This window comes from Sinocyclocheilus rhinocerous, unplaced genomic scaffold (assembly GCF_001515625.1).
Source record: "Sinocyclocheilus rhinocerous isolate Xijiao unplaced genomic scaffold, SAMN03320098_v1.1 scaffold241, whole genome shotgun sequence".
In the NCBI taxonomy this organism is placed as follows: domain Eukaryota; kingdom Metazoa; phylum Chordata; class Actinopteri; order Cypriniformes; family Cyprinidae; genus Sinocyclocheilus; species Sinocyclocheilus rhinocerous.
Genome location: NW_015659312.1, coordinates 1,062,379 through 1,083,001, shown reverse-complemented (window position 1 = coordinate 1,083,001; position 20,623 = coordinate 1,062,379). Strand labels below are relative to the sequence as shown.

At 34.7% G+C, this 20,623-nt stretch overlaps 2 protein-coding genes across 2 annotated transcripts in view; both read right to left on the bottom strand.

The window, feature by feature from the left end:
* LOC107723379 (ephrin-A1-like) overlaps positions 1–20,623 on the bottom strand; it is a 33,855-nt gene that overhangs the window by 880 nt on the left and 12,352 nt on the right. Inside the window, exon 5 of the mRNA XM_016531962.1 lies at positions 5,265–5,271. Within this exon, the coding sequence (XP_016387448.1) occupies positions 5,265–5,271 (7 nt within the window). The remainder of the gene's footprint in view (positions 1–5,264; positions 5,272–20,623) is intronic.
* Positions 15,893–20,240, bottom strand: LOC107723478 (sugar transporter SWEET1-like). The gene is made up of 6 exons (XM_016532116.1): positions 20,046–20,240; positions 19,250–19,327; positions 18,996–19,119; positions 18,001–18,162; positions 16,425–16,544; positions 15,893–16,265 (listed from the first exon to the last, which is right to left on the bottom strand). Exons 1-6 carry the CDS (start codon positions 20,111–20,113, stop codon positions 16,158–16,160), a joined length of 660 nt encoding a protein of 219 aa, XP_016387602.1. The 5' UTR covers positions 20,114–20,240; the 3' UTR covers positions 15,893–16,157.

Genomic DNA, 20,623 nt, shown 5'->3' with positions numbered 1-20,623 from the left:
GTGTTGGCAGTGTGTGTACACAACCACCCTATAATGATAAAAAATCCACCCAGTGTTTTTTTTTTAATCGTGTTAAATGTTTTCCTTTTTCTCAAATCGAGCCGATCTCAGATGCCTGTCTGTGTGACATCACAAAAACAGGCCCCTCCCACGATAGTTTGATTGACAGTAGCGTTTCAGCACAGACTGGACTGGTGTCTTACCTCAGACCCGCCCTGAGTGAGCTGTCATCAGTCCGCCATTGTTTCACCGCTGGAGCAGTTGTAGACAAGAATGACTCCTAAGCGATTGAGGTGTTCTGTTGTTGGATGTAATAATGAACATAGCAGTCTTCATTTCCTCCAGACATCTGAGCCGCTGAAGACGCAGTGGATTACGTTTGTTTCTGAAGGGAATGCTCCCCCGATCTACCTAAATGCGTCTATGTTCGAGTGAATCATTCATGATCCAGCCTCATCTACAGAAGAAGTGAGTCTAAGGTTTTGTAATGAATCTTTGCAAATCGCCTTTCCTAATAATGTGCTAATTAGCAAGTTTCACGATGAATACAGCTAAAGTAAACAGTCTGTGAGAGCAGCTCGGAAGAGAGGGGCGGGGTCAGCATAGCTCATTAACATTTAAAGGAAAATGCTACAAAAACGGCTTGATCTGAAAAGAGCTGTTTTTGATAGGGTAAAAAATGTGTTTTTTACACTACCATTGAGAAATTTTAACCAAACTATGTTACAGACTTTTCATTAAGACCCTAAAGAATCATATCAACTTGTGGAAAATGGGCATCCTATGACCCCTTTAAGACCCCTTTAATTGCAATTTTCCAGATTCCACTGCTCTACGCAAAAACATGGTCTGTGTGAACTGACCTCAAGGAGGTTAACTGCAAAAAATACTTCCCGATTCTCTGTCTTTCTGGTTCCCTGGGTTTAATATTTTTATGTAATAAATACTGGATAAATAATGGGTGAAACCATCTTTTTTGTTTTTGTGCATCGCAATTTCTCTCCAGACTAGATTCAGGTAAGATTCACTCATCTTTCTGCTGTTCGCCACATAAACTGTGATCTCATTTTCTCTCTTACAGTCTTTACTGGTCCATTACAGGTTCATTTGTCCAGATTATCATTTATAATTATCTGCTGATCAAGAGATCTGTGATAATGGAACAGTTTGGACAGCAGTTAGTCGTATTGAGCCTGAGCTTGCTGGCTGCTATGATCATCTCTGAACAAAGTGAGTATTTAATCATTGCTCTCATCTAATTTTGTTAGCAATTAATAGCATTTTATGCCAATTTCAGTGCTTTGCCTTTGGATATTTCTGTCGTTTATCTTTTGAAAACAATCTTTTGCTCTCTATGTCTGGCAGAACTTCCAAATGAGGTTAGTCGTGATGATGACATTTGCACATCCAGCCGTCGGAACATGTCAGAGGCCTTTAACATGATCATACTAGAGTTTAGGTGGGATACCCAGGTTTGTTTGTCTTTATCTTGTCAAACAACAGTGGTAACTAAACAAGTAATGTACAATATAAAGCTAATCATGAATAAAGTGCCATGATGTTTTCTTATGTTGGAATGAAAGAGACTAAGAATGAGGTTAGTCGTGATGATGACATTTGCACATCCAGCCGTCGGAACATGTCAGAGGCCTTTAACATGATCATACTAGAGTTTAGGTGGGATACCCAGGTTTGTTTGTCTTTATCTTGTCAAACAACAGTGGTAACTAAACAAGTAATGTACAATATAAAGCTGATCATGAATAAAGTGCCATGATGTATTCTTATGTTGGAATGAAAGAGACTAAATACCAAATGAAGTGCCTCTTATTCTTACCCAAAGATACAAATGGAAGAAAGAGTTAAAACTGAACACAATCTTGCTGCTCAAACTGTGTATAAACATCTTTTAAATATTTCTTTGCTCCTTTTCCATTTTGCATTTACTTGTACTTATACTTTCAATATAATTATGTTTAATATTTAAAAAATACTTTTCATACTTAAGTACAATAAATATCACATACTTTAAAACTTTTAATCAAGTAACATTTAGATGGTGACTTTGAAATTCAACCAAAGTCATTTTCTGGTAAGATATCTGTACTTTGACTTAAGTGTGGCTTTCAGGTACTTCATCCACCACTGTCCATGGGAATGTTGTACAGATGATATTTTTTAAGCTCTCAGATCAGAATTATGAAAGATATTTGAATCATCATGAGTGTGTCGTTTTCACCAGACGTATCATCAGAATCATTGGATGAAACAGACACATATACATTTTGATGGGAAAGTATGACCCTAGTAAACCATCTAGAGGTTCAGAGGTCATAATTGAAGTACATGTGAATGGAAAAGCATTTCTCTCTCGCTTTCTCTACTAAATGAACTAAATACACAGCTTAACTGGTTTCATGTAGTCTTTGTTAAGCACTTTGATGTACTTCACATTAAGTAAAGACTAAATGACTGAGAAATGACTAAAAATCGTAGTCAAAATGGACAAACAAATTGTTTTTCTTCACCATAATTGTGCTCCTTGGTGTTACAACCTATTGCACACAAACCTTACAAGGATCTATGCATCTACATATGTGGCTGTTGCAAACTGTAAAGCAAAAATTAGTGCTAACTACTTATTGCGACACAAGCACATTACTATGGTAGTTTATAATTTATTAGCAGGTTTCTTTCATATGATGTGAATATTTGAGCAGAAAGTCCCACTTAGATTGTCAAGTGAATAAAATAAAAGTAAAACAATTGCTCTGGTAAAAAACGCTGTGTGTCAGTCCTGTTTTTGAATGTCCTGTTTATAGACCGACTTACCCATTTCAATGTCTATTTTAATACACAGTCTCATATACCATATATTGATCTGACATATGCATCGTTGTTATAGTCATAATTGGGAAACTGTAAATTGTGTGTCAGTCTGAGAACATACAGTTTTGTGTAATATGCTGATTTATGTACGAATGTTGCATTCCGTAAACATTACCTTTGCAAAACTGGCATCAAATGTGGAAAAAAACAACAACAATGACAGAGTACTTGTATTATTTTCATGATGTTCCAGGATGTTCAATCAGGAACGAGGAAGAACAAATCAACAAACCAGTAAATCACACCTCCATAACTTTTCCTTTGTTACTCCCCTCCCACTCTGGCTCTTTTCTTTGTATCAAATGTGAAAATGGGTGGTGACATGTAAATCACACATTTCTAGCTTTTATCTTCCCCTTGTTCAGAGCAGTAGGCAGTTTCTCTTCAGACTTGATACAGGTAAGAAGCACCTGCACTCATCTTGTTTTCTCTGCAAACAATTGCTCTCTTTCTATTTTCACTGTTCTTATTTTCTGTTTTCAAACTTCAGCTCCAGTGTTCACTGCAGGCTATAACGATTATTGCTATTATTGCTTATTTTATTAATGTAATTGTATTTTTCAATATGATTTTTGTATGCTTTTTGATGAACTCTCTCTATATGTTGTGATTTTACATTTTAATGCTGAAGTGACACTTTCTAATAATTTGTCATCTATTTTAAAAATCATTCAAATGGCTACAATGTCACCCCAGACTAGTTTAGAACTTAATTTAGTAATAGAACTGATTTTTTAGTAAATGAAGAATATTTACATATTGATAGATGAAATACTTTAAAAATATACATTACATTCAACCCTAAAATGAAAATTGTGTCATAATTTACTCACCCTCATGTGGTTTCAAATATGTGTGACTTTCTATTTTCTGTAAAATACAAAAGATGTTAGGAAGAAGACACTTTCAGTCACCATTCACTTTCATTGCATCTTTTTTCCATAAGCAAGTGAATGGTGACTGAAACTGTCACACTGCCAAACACCTTTTTTGTTTCACTGAAGAAAGACATTCATATGGGTTAGAAGCAATGAAGAGAAATTTCATTTTTTGGGGCTGAACTAACCTTTTAAATCTTTCACTTTATTAATATTTACCAGAAAGTGACAAGTGTTGCAGCATGTGAAAACCCACATGAGCTTTGTCACTGTCGTTGGTATCTTACGTTTAACAAAAGCTTGCACAACCGGATCGACAGCTCAATACACTTCACTGAGCATTTAAAAAGACTTACACGTTCACATTCTTTGCAAAATGATTGTATTACATTGATGGAAAGATAACTGGAATGAGCCACTGAGTATTCAATGACCAAATGAGAGTGTAATACCAGCTTATTGTTCCCAAAAACAGATTTATCTTGCAATGTTTTTTCCCCTGTAATCTCTAGAACTAGGTTTATTGTCTCTATATGAAATTGACTTATATGTGAGGTTTGGTCCTGTGTATGACTGTAGATTGCCGGGGTAACCTTAAAGTTGTAACTAAAGACTAACTAATAGCAGGACTTAAACAGGAAGAAGAAATAATGCAGATAACGTTCATCTCACGATCATATAAAATTTCTTAAAATGTTATTTACTCAAATATAAAGGTAGCTGTATTAAGACCCATAAAAAAATATAAAGCTGAAGATAGCAAATTATCTACAATATTATCTGGAGAACATTTATTGTTAGTTTATGTATATTTTTTTATAAACTTATAAACTGTTAAATGTATAAACCTGATGGAAAAACCTTTTCGGCTGAATTTGATTTTTTGAATAATGCTTTTCACAACAATTATTTTTCTGATACTATTCTTATAAGTAAGGAAAGAAAAGATGAACACATTATTTTTAAATGTCATGATTAGTAGAATTAAACAAAAATATTATCAACTAAATAAAAATGTGTCAAACATTTGAATTAATATCTTAAGTTAATACATTAACTTTGACTAGCATAAAATAATGTTTACAAAAAATGTTCTCTCTGTCTCACTCTCTCTCTCTCTTTAACGGACCCCCGTACTAGCATACAAATGATCTCAAAGCTGACACACGTGGACTAAAAACCACAAAACTCAAATTTTTTTTTCTTTTACAGTCTCTCCTCATCTGAGTCTCAGCCTTGTTCTTGTAAAACATCTGCAACAATGGCACAATTTGGCCATCTGGTGGCAGTGTTGAGCCTATGCCTGCTGGCTGCACTGGTGAATTCTCAACGTGAGTGTCCAATCAGTTTTCTTTTCATTGGAGATCATACAGACCTATTTATTACCTTCTAGTCTTTATCACAATGATCAGCATTAGGCATTTTTTAAAAATTCAGATTTCAGTGCTTTGCCATGTCATTTAATCATATCATCTCACTTTCAAATGGATCTAAAACCTTTTTGCTTTGCTTTCTTTTTCTATAATAGAGAACACACCCCCACATCCTCCTCCTATAGAACATGAGATCTGTACACACTACACTCAGGGTGGGACCCTCCTTCTGGATGGGCCTAAGGTCTTTGAAATGATGCTGATCGAGTTTGGACGGGCAATCCAGGTCTGTATACATGTACTCTTCTTAAAGGGATAGTTCATCATATTCATAGTTCAAGAACATATAAACATTTTATATGATATTTATATAAATAGGTAGAGCTAAGGGGTCCATGAAAAATTTGGGTAGAGGGTAGGAAAAAGATACCATGCCAACTGAACACAAAGTAAATATTTTCCAGATCATATTTTAATTGTTTGCTTTATCTTTAGTACAGTTACTACAATTAGGCTGTCAAATAGAATATAATCACATCCAAAATAAAAGTTTATGTTTACATAATATGTGAGTACTGTGTATATTTATATGTATATATATATATATATATATATATATAGGGATGTAACGATTACCGGTTTGACGATAAATCGTGGTTAAATAACCCACGGTTAGTATTACCGTTTTTGACATTTACATTAGATATTTGAACATGCTATTAGATAAACTGTTGTCAGTCATGTTGTCATTTAAAATCCGGACATCATTGGCAATGTTATTGTTTTAGTTATGCAAACAAAAACTCATTTTATTTGTTGTTAGTTGATTTTAAATGTAAAACTTGGTGAAATGATTTGTGTGTCAGACTCAGTACTTTTTGAACATTTCCAGCACATTTTAACAATACCGTGATAATACTGATAACCGTGATCATTTTGGTCACTATAATCGTGATGAGAAATTTTCATATCGTTACATCCCTATATATATATAAATGCACACACATAGGCTACATGTATATATTTAAGAAATATTTAAATGTATATCTATCTATCTATCTATATTCATATTAATATATGATTTATATTATATGTAAATATAAATAGGCCTATATATTACATATAGGCCTATTTCTTAAATACATACATGTATGTGTGTGTATTTATATATACATATAAATATACACAGTACTCACTGTAAACAAACTTTTATTTTGAATGTGATTAATCGATTTGACAGCTCTAATTACAATATAAAATATAAAGTGTTTATGCATGAAAATATAGCTGCTTTTGTAATTTAGTAAGATGGTCCTTTACAAAAGGATAGTCATATTTTGGCATCCTTTACATAAAGGTTGAAAATGGTACATGGACACCATTATTATTCTCTGTCTCTCTCTGTAGACCCTGAACCCTATGGTGACTCAACAGTGGATGGACGAAGTAGATGCTGATCACGACAAACGCCTGAACATGGCGGAGTGTTCCAGTCTCGTCCAGAGAGTCTCTGACTCCGTTCAGAGGCCTCCGCAATAAAGAAGCCACATCTACTGATTAAAGTAACTTGTACTTGTGTACGGAAGTATATGAAGAAAAATAAGACTTCACAAACACTTATTTAGTATGTAGGTCTGTAGCTTAATCTCATGTAATAAACACTGTAAGGCATCACTCAAATTCTAAATAATGTATTGTTTTATAAATTACTTTAAAACATGGAATTAAAGAATCTTAGTCAAATATGAAAAAATAAAATTTGGTCAAAAACACACTTGTGATCTATGACGTCTCACTGCAGAATACGTAAGTTACATCTTGTGCTTTTGTACACTGGTTGTGGCTGTTGATGGCAATGAATGCAGGTAAAATAATAAAATATCTTTTTATTTACTACCACCCACAACACACCCGTCTAGGTTTAAAGGTTTTTAGGTATTTAGCTAGCGTTAGCATAGCTGCTCTTGGTGTTCTTTAAAGGAGTCATATGATGCGATTTCAATTTTTCCTTTCTCTTTGGAGTGTTGCAATCTCTTGGTGCATAAAGAAGATCTGTAAAGTTGCAAAGACTAAAGTCTCAAATCCAAAGAGATATTCTTTATAAAAGTTAAGAGTCAACCACGCCCTCCTAAAACGGCTCGTTCTAACACGCCCCCACATGTCTACCTCACTATGTGGGAAGATTTGCATAACGCCGCCCAAATGTTCAATCAAAGAAAGAAGGCGTAACTTTTCGATGAGCTTTGTAAAAATCGACGCGTTTCAGAAAGGCGGGGCATAGAGGAGAAACAATAATGTACAATATGTGGAAAATAATGTGTTTTTTGAACTTTAAACCGCATAAACACATTTCATTACACCAAATACACAAAATAATGTTCTTTTTAGTAACATCATATGACCCCTTTAAGTAGGCCTACTCATACCACAATGGTGTTAAATGCTCATGCCACACTGCCATCTATTGACGAGGATTAGCAATTCACTGATATTTGTGAGTTTTATTAAAGCGGTTTACAAAATAATTTATTCGCTTACCTGTCCAGTGAATAAAGGAGCAACTTGGGCACAGGATTTTCTCTGTCATCAAATGTTTCCACTTCGTGTACGCAGTAGCCATAGATATGTATACATTATGTATCTATGTGCTGTAGCGATGTTTATGTTTGTTTTTATATATCGTTCTTTCAGTCATCTGCCTAAAGACTTTCTGCTTGTTTGGCCGCTCAGGTAGGCTTCTCCATGGTCTCAGCTGGCAAAGCTCGATACTAAGTTTAATTCTTAATTTTTTGCTTATCTCAGCAAACTACACTACTTAGCGTATCTACAAATGTGTACCCAAGTGAGCGTAATGATTTTGTCCGTTGTTTACTGAAAGACCACGGTTCAAGTTATCTCAAAAGGGTGAAATACACTGAGAAAGATGACCACCAGCACCATGGATAATTAAAACACTTTTTATAGAAAACTATTATGTGTCCAGTCTTTATCTAATGTGAGTGCACACCATTCAGATGGCTCTTCACAAAAACACATTTTATTTCTTAAATGGATAGATCACCCAAAAATAAAAATTCTGTCATTATTTAGGCATCCCCAAGTTGTTCCTTCTTCTTATCTTTCTTCTGTTGAACACAAAAGAAGATATTTTGAATTTGAAGAATGTTAAACACAAAAGAAGATATTTTGAATTTGAAGAATGTTGGTAACCAAACAGTTCACCATTGACTTCCATAGTATTTTTTGGGATGAGACAATCCAACGCTCTCCATTGACTTTCTATTGCGGGAAGCTGCCTTGTCATTTCTGACTTATAACAAAAAACAGAGCAATGCCTAAAAGCTGCTATGTGACAAGGTGTACAGTAAACAAGCTAAAAATGATTTTGTCCGTTGTTTACTGAAAGACCACGGTTCAAGTTATCTCAAAAGGGTGAAATACACTGAGAAAGATGACCACCAGCACCATGGATAATTAAAACACTTTTTATAGAAAACTATTATGTGTCCAGTCTTTATCTAATGTGAGTGCACACCATTCAGATGGCTCTTCACAAAAACACATTTTATTTCTTAAATGGATAGATCACCCAAAAATAAAAATTCTGTCATTATTTAGGCATCCCCAAGTTGTTCCTTCTTCTTATCTTTCTTCTGTTGAACACAAAAGAAGATATTTTGAATTTGAAGAATGTTGGTAACCAAACAGTTCACCATTGACTTCCATAGTATTTTTTGGGATGAGACAATCCAACGCTCTCCATTGACTTTCTATTGCGGGAAGCTGCCTTGTCATTTCTGACTTATAACAAAAAACAGAGCAATGCCTAAAAGCTGCTATGTGACAAGGTGTACAGTAAACAAGCTAAAAAACCCAGAACTACGTTTTTATAAGCTGTCGACCCAAAAAAAACGAGCATTTAGGACACAAATAATTGTAGATGTCAGGGTATTTCACGTTGGGCCGTTAGTTTGTATCATTTCTCAAACAAAAGGAAGGTTAGGAAAAGGGACACTGACATAGACCAATAAAATTTAGTTTCTTAATATATCTCCTCCTCTCAGATTCACATAGGGTGGTGAAATAATCCTTTGACATGGTTAAAAAATAATGTAGGCTATGTTTCCTGTCGCCGATTACGTTTCCCTCTAGTGGACGCAGTTCTCAAAGTAATATGACACGTTGCGCTTTACTTTTGTCCTAAACGCTCGTTTTTTGGGTCGACAGCTTATTAAAACTGTTATAAGTCAGAAATGACAAGGAGGCAGCTTCCCGCAATTAATAGCTTTCAGTCACGTGACCGGCTCGAAGACTTGGGAGGGCAAAACATCCATAACTGCAGCACAAGCCTCTCAATTTTTCATGTTTCCCAGCCGCAAATATTTAGATCACCTCTCAAAAGAATAAAACAAAGGTATGTAAACAAAAATGCAAGTTTTGGCCATTTGCAATCCATATTAAGCACCCGCGGCAATATTTCAGTAATTTAACACATTTCATTACACCAAATACACAAAATAATGTTCTTTTTAGCAGCATCATATGACCCCTTTAAAAGATAAAATTCAGTAATCACCATATTAATGATGCACAGTTTACATAGACAAGCAGATGAGGCCGGGATGTTTTCCTTATAATCGTTTTCTATGGGAAACCATTTAATGTGAAACTTTGCACATTGTGTTTATATTCTGGGTATATCTGCTTGCCGGTGTGGGCGTGGCCTACATGCGCTCTGTCTCTATTGAACGAACTTTTAAAGGCTCCAGTTCAGGCAAGGTGTTGAGGTTTGGCTGGTTAAAGTGATCTAAGCCTCTGGAGGTGGATGTTGTAACTACACCATCTGATTGCAAAAGGCATCTTTATCCATTGACAGCCATTTAAATGTATCTGTGTAGGCAGAATAAATTCTTCCGCAAGCAGAATATAAATCACAAATATTTTGTTATATTGTAGTAGATATGTTACCGGTGCCCAATTATTTTTTGGAGAGCTCTTAAAAGAGAGAAATGTATTTGTTCATAGTTTGCTGCTTGGACATCACGGCTCATAACAGTTCAGCTCAGCAGCAGCCATTAAAATGAGTAGTCCAAATGATACAGTACAGAAAAATAAAGTAGGTAAAAATTGAAATAACAGCTTGAAAGTTTTGAGTCTGTATAGCGTTGCTCATAAATGCCTGCCTAAAGCGACTGCACATGAAACGTAGAAGATGGTGAGACAGTTGGACAGGAGAAAAACAAGGTCACCATTATAATCTGTGACCTTTGACCTAACCTGTTTTACTAGCAGAAGTTTAACCCCCTGAAATCTATGACAGAGGTCAGCAGGTGCCGGAGGGGTGTTGCCTGTCTGTGCCTGTGTCTTCTGCTCTCTGTCTCACGTTTATTACTTTTCTCTCTAGATTTGAAGAATGGAGTCTATCTATTAAAAACATGTTGGTACAACTTTTGGTATTTTTGGCGTCTTTGTTAACATCTACAGTTCTGGCATAAGGACAGAAGCAGACAAATGCAAACAAGCACAAGGAGACAGAGATAATTAAGGCTGTTAGGAAAAAGGAGACCTGAATGAGATGAAAGTAAACAGAACAAACGCGATACAGGAGATGAGAAGGGCTGAAGGAAAAACGGAGAGAGCGGCACATTCCGCTTCCTCTGTCTCTGCTTCCCTTGTTCGGGCTCTTCAAAACAACAGCTGGAGCTCTCACAGGTGTGTTTTACTTGCTGAAAGCTGAAAAATATGAGCTGACATTGCACACACACACACACACACACGTACGTGGCTGTATGCTGATGCAGCAAACACACTACTGTTTTTCAGAGTTCAGCAAACAAGTTTAAAGTGCTCCTGCACATTTATAACAATTATTTCGATCATACAGATCATACAGCAATGACAAGGAGACCTTAAGCCACACTTCAAAATGTATGTTTTATGAAGCAAAGCTATCAAACAAGATCAGTAGTTTCTGCAAACACATTATGCTGGCACTATCTTTATTTTCTGAGCCATTTTTCCCAAAATGTTTTTTTTAATGTTATTATCATTCTTTTTGTATGTTTTCATGTAAAGAACATTTATATCACTACATTTGTGTTATATTACCTTGGCCTTCAATTTCAGAAAACTAGTTAACGCTGTTGTGGGGGTGATTCGACCACAATGGCTGAGGGAGAGACAGCTAATTTGACATCTACATTTACATTCATTTAGCATACACTTTTATCCAAAGCGACTTACAAATGAGGAATACAACAAGCAATTTATCATCTTCCTTCTTATTTCTGACCACCATAATCAATCTCTTGATTTTTTTTTGTATTGCTATTGGAGCAAATGCGAATGCAAAAAAAAAAAAAAAATATATATATATTTGTTTGAATTTTCCATTCATCACTGGAAGTTCACCCAATTATGACGACTTCCACTGCCATAATCGAACTGTGAAGAATGTTTTTGGGACTTTAATAATTTCTGGTTATAAAATGTAATATTTATTAAAAAATGTAATAAAATTAATATTTCAAAAAATATATAGTATTTAATATGACAATCAACCTGACTACATTTACACCAATAAAAGTCTTTTTTAAGGGTTAAATCAAGTATAAATAGATCTTTAATGTGACAATTCTACGGTACCACGTTTCCAGTGTAGACAAAAACTAGTTATTGATCAAGGGAATCACTGAATATGTCACTGAGAGTATGTATACTAGTTAGCAACCTAGACAGTCTAAAGGTGGTGTGTATATTTGTGTGTGTATCCCAGAGACAGTCTCTGCTGCAGGAAACAGTGGTATCCTGTTTTGCAGTGGACTCCCATTGTTGCGCTGATTAAACACTAATATACACACCCACACGTACACACCACAGCTGCTGCGCTGTTAGTGATGAGAACAGAGCAAAGTGTCCGAGATCAATCAGTCGTGATTCATAATACACACATTTGCCCAGATGCCTTCACACAAGTGCTCCCATCTTGCGCGACAAAGGATGAAACATTGGATGCCACACATACACGCTCTTGTGTGACTGTAGATTGTGTGTTGTCTAGTCTCTCTGTCTCCACATGGTCATCCATCACTCCTGACCGTCCAGCCCCTGTCTCTGTTTATTTATCTGTCTGTTGAGTAACAGAGACGGTTTACACTGTAATTACACTAAAATTGTTTCCTAGTTTTGGCCTGATGAGCTTGTCATGATGTAGGCGTCATTTTTCATATGGCGAAATCATTGTCGGTTTTTTTCTTGCAAATTGACTTCTCCTTTATCTTTCATTTATATGAGAAACTACATTATTTCAATCTGTTCATGAATGGTGCAAGCATTTAAGAGCGAAAAGAGTTTTGATGTGAGGGGACAACAGGTGATGGACTTTTTCACTGGAGGAAGTGCTACTATTGATTATTGACTCATATGCATTACAAACACACAGGTTTTCACTTCACAAGATGTTAACTGGTGGACTGGATGACATGCGGTTCAACATGAGGTTGAAGTCATTCAAAAACATGGGGTCAGATTTTTTAAATGTTTTTGAAAGAAGCCACTTATCATCAAGGCTGTATTTATTTATTTAAAAATATTATTACAATTTATAATAATCGTTTCCCATTTGAATATATTTTGGAAATATAATTTATTCCAGTGAAGGCAAAGCTGAATTTTCAGCATCATTACTCCATTTTTCCATGTCACAAGTTTCTTTATGAATCATTCTAAAATGCTGATTTGGTGCTCAAGAAACTTCTTATAATTATCAATATTGAAAACATCTCTGATGTTTAATATTTCAGTGGAAACTGAGATAAATTTTCGCAAAACTCTTTGATATATAGAAAGTAAAAAAACAAAACAGCATCTATTTAAAATATATTTTTTGACACTGTAAAATGATTAAATACTTTTAATCATTTTAATGCATCCTTGCTGAATAAAAGTATTAAATACACACACACACTCTTTTTTATATATTTATGATAACAACTGTGCACGATTAAATGGTTTGTTGCATTTTTTCCCTCCTGCTGTCTGTGACCCTATGACTTTCACAGCAGAATGGACCTGAGCCATTTTGGGTCACAACCCACCAGTTGAGAACCACTGCTTTTCTAATGCATGTTTGTCCATGTGCATTTTACCATTTATACTAAAAGCATTTGAACAAACATGACTGAACAACTTAAAAATGCTTGTCTGCTATGTTCAGCATCGTTTCTCTCACAAGAGGTTTTGTCAATCACAATTTTTTTTCTTTAAGAAACTCACTTTCTTGATAAACAATCACCACCCACAATCCTTTTCCTCTTTCATGTCTTTCTCTGAGAAGCAGACAGGAAAAGCATGTAAAGACTCCATTGGCACTGAGAAAAGGCAAACCCACGGTTCCCACTCACTCGTGTTGACGAAGACAAACTACAAACAAGCAAAAAAACACACATACTCACAAACATTTGACGAGAGCTCTACAAAACCAAACAACTAATAGCAGGAGATAAATGTGCTGTTATTTCCCACAGAAATTAAAATGTCTGTCAGCACGCGTTACGCCTTGGCTTTTGAGCGTATTTTAGTTTTCATTACTCACAATCAGTGCTGATCCTCTTTGAGACCAGAACAAAATCTCACATTCCCCTGCTAAGCTCTCATAACTTCTTCTCTCTGTCTCAGCCAGACATTAAAGGTTAAATGTTATATAAAATTTATTTGAGCCATTTTTTCCCCAGTAAACTCCAGAAAGAACATCCCTCTAAATCCCCTCTGATATAATATACACTGTTGCACAGGATATAAAATAGTACAAAGGAACACAAAAACATTTAAGCTTAATGTAAACGCTAAAAAAATTAACTTACAACACTAAAGCCATAAACAACACAACAATAAAACAAAGTTGATATGGTATAAATTATCGGAACCTTTTTTTTTTCTTTTAAATTCACAAGGCCCAGTCTTGGAGACTCTGAAAATCTTTAGTGAATAAAGTACCGAATGATGTACAGTATGACCTAATAAAAGTTGTCTGTCACGGATCAAACCAGTTTAGCATATGCAAAACAACATTAACAGCCAATGATGGTTTAAGATTTTCATTGGGCCATTTTATGGATTAAGAATATGTCAATTTAAATAAAAGTTAATTTGCTGATTATTCCTCCCCTTATATCCTGCCTGTCACCGCAACTCAGTGAAGAAAGCCTTCAGATTTTGTGCGACTTTGGTGTTCTCTGAGGGAGGGGAATGGATAAAGTTAATTTATTTCAATGACTGTTTGTATAGGCTCATTGTAAAGAATGATGTTCTGACAGTGACAGTATCACTGAGGGATAAACATTTTTTTTTTTTTAATTGTTCCAGCTACAAAACAAGAACTGTAAACAGGCATACCAAGATTAACTATTTTCTGTCATCTCAGAGACAGATATTTTTAACTTAATGTCATTCAGTCAAACGAATGTTCTATGTTTGTGTTATGTTCTCTTCCGCAGAAAGGAAGGTTTTACACTTATAAAATTTATTTTGGGCTTTGTCACTTGAGTTGGATGCTGATTAAATAGCTGCCAAACTGCCATATGGACACAATTAAGAATGAGGTTATAATAAAGTAGCCTATGATTAATGAACGATTTGTGAACACTACATTCATTATTTAAGTAATAGAACGTGACATTTTCCTAAAGGCCACTCGGAACTGTATGGAACCAAGATAGAGATATATATATATATATACACACACATACTGTACATATTATACACATCACTTTCAGAGAAAGGGCTGAAATAAGAAATAGTTTTAAGCTCTCAGTTTGGAGTTTGTTTTGTTTGCAGATTTGAACACCTTTTAACTAAGAAATACCTGCAAACAAATTGAGAGCATCCTCATCCATTCAAGGATTAACCAAAAAGACAAAGTGAAAATAGTCTGTCACTCAAAGAACTTAATTCACCAGAAATTAAGGTACGGTCATTATTTACTCATACTTACGCCATTCCAAACCTGTATGACTGACTTTTCTTCCAGGAAACACAAATAAAGACATTACGAGTAGATTCTTTTCCATCCAATTACAAAAAAGGGTACGGGAACTTTTAAGACATAACAGTATTATAAAATAAATATTAAAAGACATGTTTGTCACATGTGTGTTTTTAAAGCTAATAATCTTCCCCTCCAGTGAGTTCAAATACCGGATCAGTCATATTTGAGTTTGAATCATTCAGTTAAATCAAGAGATTCATTAAAAAGGATCACTTAAAAGAGCAATCCGTTCAATAAACTGGTGCCAAGAAGAGCTAAGATCAAGATTCAGTTAATAAAATATAGTGTTCGTCACACAAAACTTAACTTACGGCTTCAGAAAACTCTGAACATAGTCCATGAAATGATGACTACTACAGATTGATGTCTTTTTCAACACTGAAAGCTCCAGTTCCAATTCTTTGTAATTACATGGGAGGAAAAAAAAAGCAGAACATCTATTTAAAATGTCTCCTTTTGTAAGCAGAAAACATGTCATACAGGTTTGGAATAATATGATTGTGAGTAAATTCACAATTTGTATTTTTTGAGGAAACACCATTTAAAGGGATTGCTTTTCCAAAAATGAAAATTCTGTCATCATTTAACTCATCCTCATGTCATTCCAAAACGTATTTCTTATTGGATTATCAATCAAGAAAAGGATTTCCTGCAATTCCAGTTAATTATTAAGCATTGCATGACTCTTTGGTTTAAAAAAAAAAAAAAAAAAAAAAGTTATTTTGAGAAATGTTGGCAGCCAAACAGCTTTGTTTACCATTGACTGTTCCACAAAAGTAAGTAAGTCACACAGATTTGGAACAACATAATGATGAGTAAATGGTGACATGATTTAACTACCCTTTTGACTAAATAGACAAAGTAAAAATAGTCTGTCTTCACAAAATTCAAAGAGGCAGTTTCACTAGAAGTTTGAGTTCAGAAGGTATCATGGAAGTCTGATGTGAAGGAAACCAGATTTGGTTTCCTCTCTCAGATTTGGATCAGTTTATAAGAGGACTTGTTTGTAATGACAGCTCCGAACCACCAGAAGAGGAAGAAGCGAATGATGCTAGTAAAGATGCCAGGGGTGTTGGGCACCTGAAAGACAAAATAATAATAATAATAATAATAATAATAATAAAAGACAAAAAAAAATTAATAATAATAATAATAATAATAATAATAATATAAAAAATAAATGACACTTTCTGATTCACTTCAAATCACTGTCTCAGGTCAGTCTCTTCATCATCTTACCATTATATAATAGTCACGCAGTTGAAGGCCATACAGCGTCCATGACGTGGATGTGAAAAATGTAGCGACGGTCAAGGAAAAAGACAAGCGCTCCACAGACTTATTTCGCACAATATCCAACTGGTGGAAATGAAGAACACATATGTTTTTATTTTGAGAGGAGAATGATGCTTTTGCTACCGTTTATTATTATCAAAAAATAAATAAATAAATAAATAAATACATACAGAGGAGACAGGAAATGTTGGGAGGAAGGGGGATTGAAAAATGACGCAGGCAAGACTCAAACCTGTCTTCCACTTAAGCACCAAGGATCAGCAAATCTGAAGCACATGTTCTCGCTACTGCATCACAGCTCCAACCACGTTATTTATACTCACGCAGAGTCTCTCCCATAACAAGCAGATATTGACACTTGCAGAAAGTGACGGCGGCAAAAACAGGAAGCAACAAAAGGGACGAGAATGACAGGAAATACACCACAGGGCAGATAGACAGAGCTGGACTGATAAATATATGACAGAGACAGAGACAGAGAGAGAGAGAGACAGACAGAGACAGAGAGAGAGACAGAGAGAGAGAGAGAGAGAGATCCAAAACAGGAAGATGGAGACTATGAGAGGGCACAGAAAAGGATGGATGGATGTAGTGATAAACAAAAGATGGAATGCTGGAATGTCACTGTAAGACTTCACACCATTATTTTTACTAAGGAAATGATAAGAAGAGGAACATGTACATTTATTTCAGAGTTGATATATGATTTATGTGATATGTAAGGGTGTCACAGTGAATGTAAAATGTTTGCGATCATTTTTTGAATGTGATCGTTTTTTTTTTTTTTTTAAACATGGTTAACATGTTGATGCATGCAATCGTAAGTTTAATTTAAATGTGGTGTAATTCCTGTCATTTATATTTTTTCTGCCGCCTTTAGCCTATTTTTTTAAATCAGGCTGATTCATTATCAGCCTTATTATTTTATCATATTTAATGTTATTATTTTATTATATTGTTTTATTTTGTATTACATTTGATGTGCAGCACTTTGGTCAGCACGGTTTTAAAAGTCCCATATAAATAACACATTTATGTATGCAATTAAATATATTTAAATTCTATTATGTTCCATTTTGTTCTATTATGCGGTGCATTTCATGTCATTTAAATTTTTTTGTCTAAGGCTAATTCATCTTTCTTTTTATTATTTTATCATATCGTTTTATTTATTTTTTCCGATTTTATTTATCTGATGTGCAGCACTTCGGTCAGCACTTGTGTTGTTATCAAAGTCCAATAAAAATTAGCCCTGACCTACAATTTTTTAAAACATAATTAACATGTAAATGTACGCAATTAAATATGCACAACTGCTTTTTTTCTAACATAGTGCAGGTGAGATAAGTAAAAACTTACATACTCTATAAAGTAGGTAAGTAGCAGGGCTGATACAAGCTTGTGGTGCATTTGCAATATGTTCTTTCCATGTTCATGTGCTTCACTGCAATGTAATTCTCAGTAAATGTGTGCAGGAACCGTTGACTGTATTTAAACAGGATTAATGCTGTGTACTCACAAGATCAGTGAGTGGAGAGAGGTACATACTGATGGTGAACACACTGCAGGTGAGGCCCAGCTGAGAGAGTTGAGCTTCTCCAGGAGGAATCATCACAGTAAAATAAACCCAGCCTACACACAACACACTCACCATCGTCAGCGTCTGCGAGAACACTCGCCTCTGAAACACACACACACACACGTTATATGTCAGTAATATGTCAATTTATTTTGCACATTTGGACTATTTTCTGATCACTCTTATAACTTGTTTCAGAACTTTTTATTTGTTGTATATACAGTGGGGTTCAAATGTCCGAGTGAACATTAAAAAAATATGGGATCAAATTTGACTTAAACCTGCATCTAATCTATAAAGAAATAATGTTATTTTTTCAATTAAACTTTTCACTCAACTTGTTAATATAACTGATAACATAACTTGTAAAATATTGTATTCGTTTTTCAATTAAATTTTAAAATTTTCACTTTTGTTTTGGCATTGGCATTCTAAAAATATAACTTTTGAATAAACTTTTCACTCAAACTAGTATACTAATAATATAACGTAATCAAAATGACTAACTTTCAACTTAAAATTTTCACTCAAATTGTTGATTGATTGATGTAAATTGTAATTTAAAATATATTATTAATTTATAAATTAAATTTCACGCAAATTATCATCCTGATAATAGAACTTGATATTCATATATTTAACTAACTAAATTTAATTTTCATTCTAACGGTTATCCTGGTAATGTAATAATAAATACAAAAATTAGTGCATTAATTTTTCACTTCAACTTTTCAGTCAAACTGTAATACTGATAACATAATTTGTAATTAAAATGTTACATTAATATTTAATATTGCAATATAACAAAGAGTGAAAAATTTAAGGGGGTCTGAATACTTTCCGTACCCACTGTATTTTAAGGTCTGGTCTCAGACTTTGGACCCCACTTTATAATTAATAAGAGTTCAAGAAGTGGACAGCGCTAAATGACAAACCTTGTCTTTGGTATAATGACAGTAAGTGATGATGTATAAGGTCTGTAAAAAGCCCCCAATGATGTTTACAGATATCACTGTTCCATCTCCCTTTAATAATCCATAGTACAGCCAACCTAGATTACTAAAACACACACAGAGAAACAGGATCATTCAGATCAACTGAAATCTATGCACAATGCACACATGAAGTTGCATTTACATATCCAACATTACTGAATGTGAGCCACAGGTGTCAAATACCAAACACATACTTCAAGCATGTGGTGAGGAAGGGCAGAAACTGAATGTTATCTGCACTCTGTGTGGTCTTCATTTTCTTCAAGTCGGTCCTGCAAACGCAGAGAGGACATGCAATTAGAGGAATATGATGATTATGATGATAGTTTATTGATCCCAGAGGGAAGACGCCCAGTAAACATACAAAAAAACAAAGAGATGACATGCAATTATAGGAATATTATCTTGGAAGATAAGCATAGATACAGTAAGCTATGCATATCATATGCTTTATATTTTGCACTGTAAATTCATACTGATAGTGAAATTCATTTGCTTCAGACGTTCTGCACAGCCTCCAAATGTTTACATGATCAACCTACATACACATACAGAATATAGCTGTTAACGCTGTACTATGGTTTCAGGCAAATACCATAATTGCTAATACTCTAAAATCTTAATAATGTGCGATCTTCTTGATGACAGCGTTGGCTAATATCAGTAGTAACATTATGATGGCGGAACTTGTTACCATGGTATATTGCTATAAGGAGGCTGTTTATTAAGTTTGAGTGAAGGCAGTTTCTATTAGGCGCAACAACATATTTGTAACCACTACAGTTGATAAATAACAGTTTAATAGAGAACTTTGTTTATTTAAAGCATTTTAATTCATTTCCATACTAAACAGTAAACTCAAGAAAGGCGCGAGATGTCACCAGATGCGAAGATTATTAAAACCCATAAGTGTGCACAGTTTAGCTCAGCTACATTATAACTGATATTATTGCTCATCAATATCAATTAGAACACATGTAAGTAACTTACAATCCCGTCGTGAACATCCCGACGGTGAATATGATGCACGCACATGATAGCAGCTGCAGAAAATCCATAGACTGAAAAAGCGAAAAATGAGCTGTGCTTTTATGCAGACACCTGTGCAATCAAGCGAATCAAATTATGTTGATAGAACCAGTGAATCCTGCACTTGTGGAATCCGCTGACGTCCACCTTCTCAATTTCCGTGTTTGTATTCAGGATCGATTCCTTCACTCTGATTGGTTATCACCGAACGCTGCTCACTGACGTCATTTTGTAGTCCGGTTGTAGTGAAATAAGAGGTGTGGGTGACTTAAATGGAGTAATTTTACGATGTTTCCCAAGTATATTCCTTTGAATATAGAGAGATTTTGTAGCAGTTTGTCTAGTGAAATTTGTTTGTATAGTGAGATTTTTTAAAAGTACAACTTGTACTGTACAAGCTTTAGGTGAAAGGTGGCCCAAAGACGAGTTTAAGCACTCATGATTTTTGTTATGAAGTGAAGTGAAGTGACGTGACATGTGGCCAAGTATGGTGACCCATACTCGGAATTAGTGCTCTGCATTTATCCCATCCAAAGTGC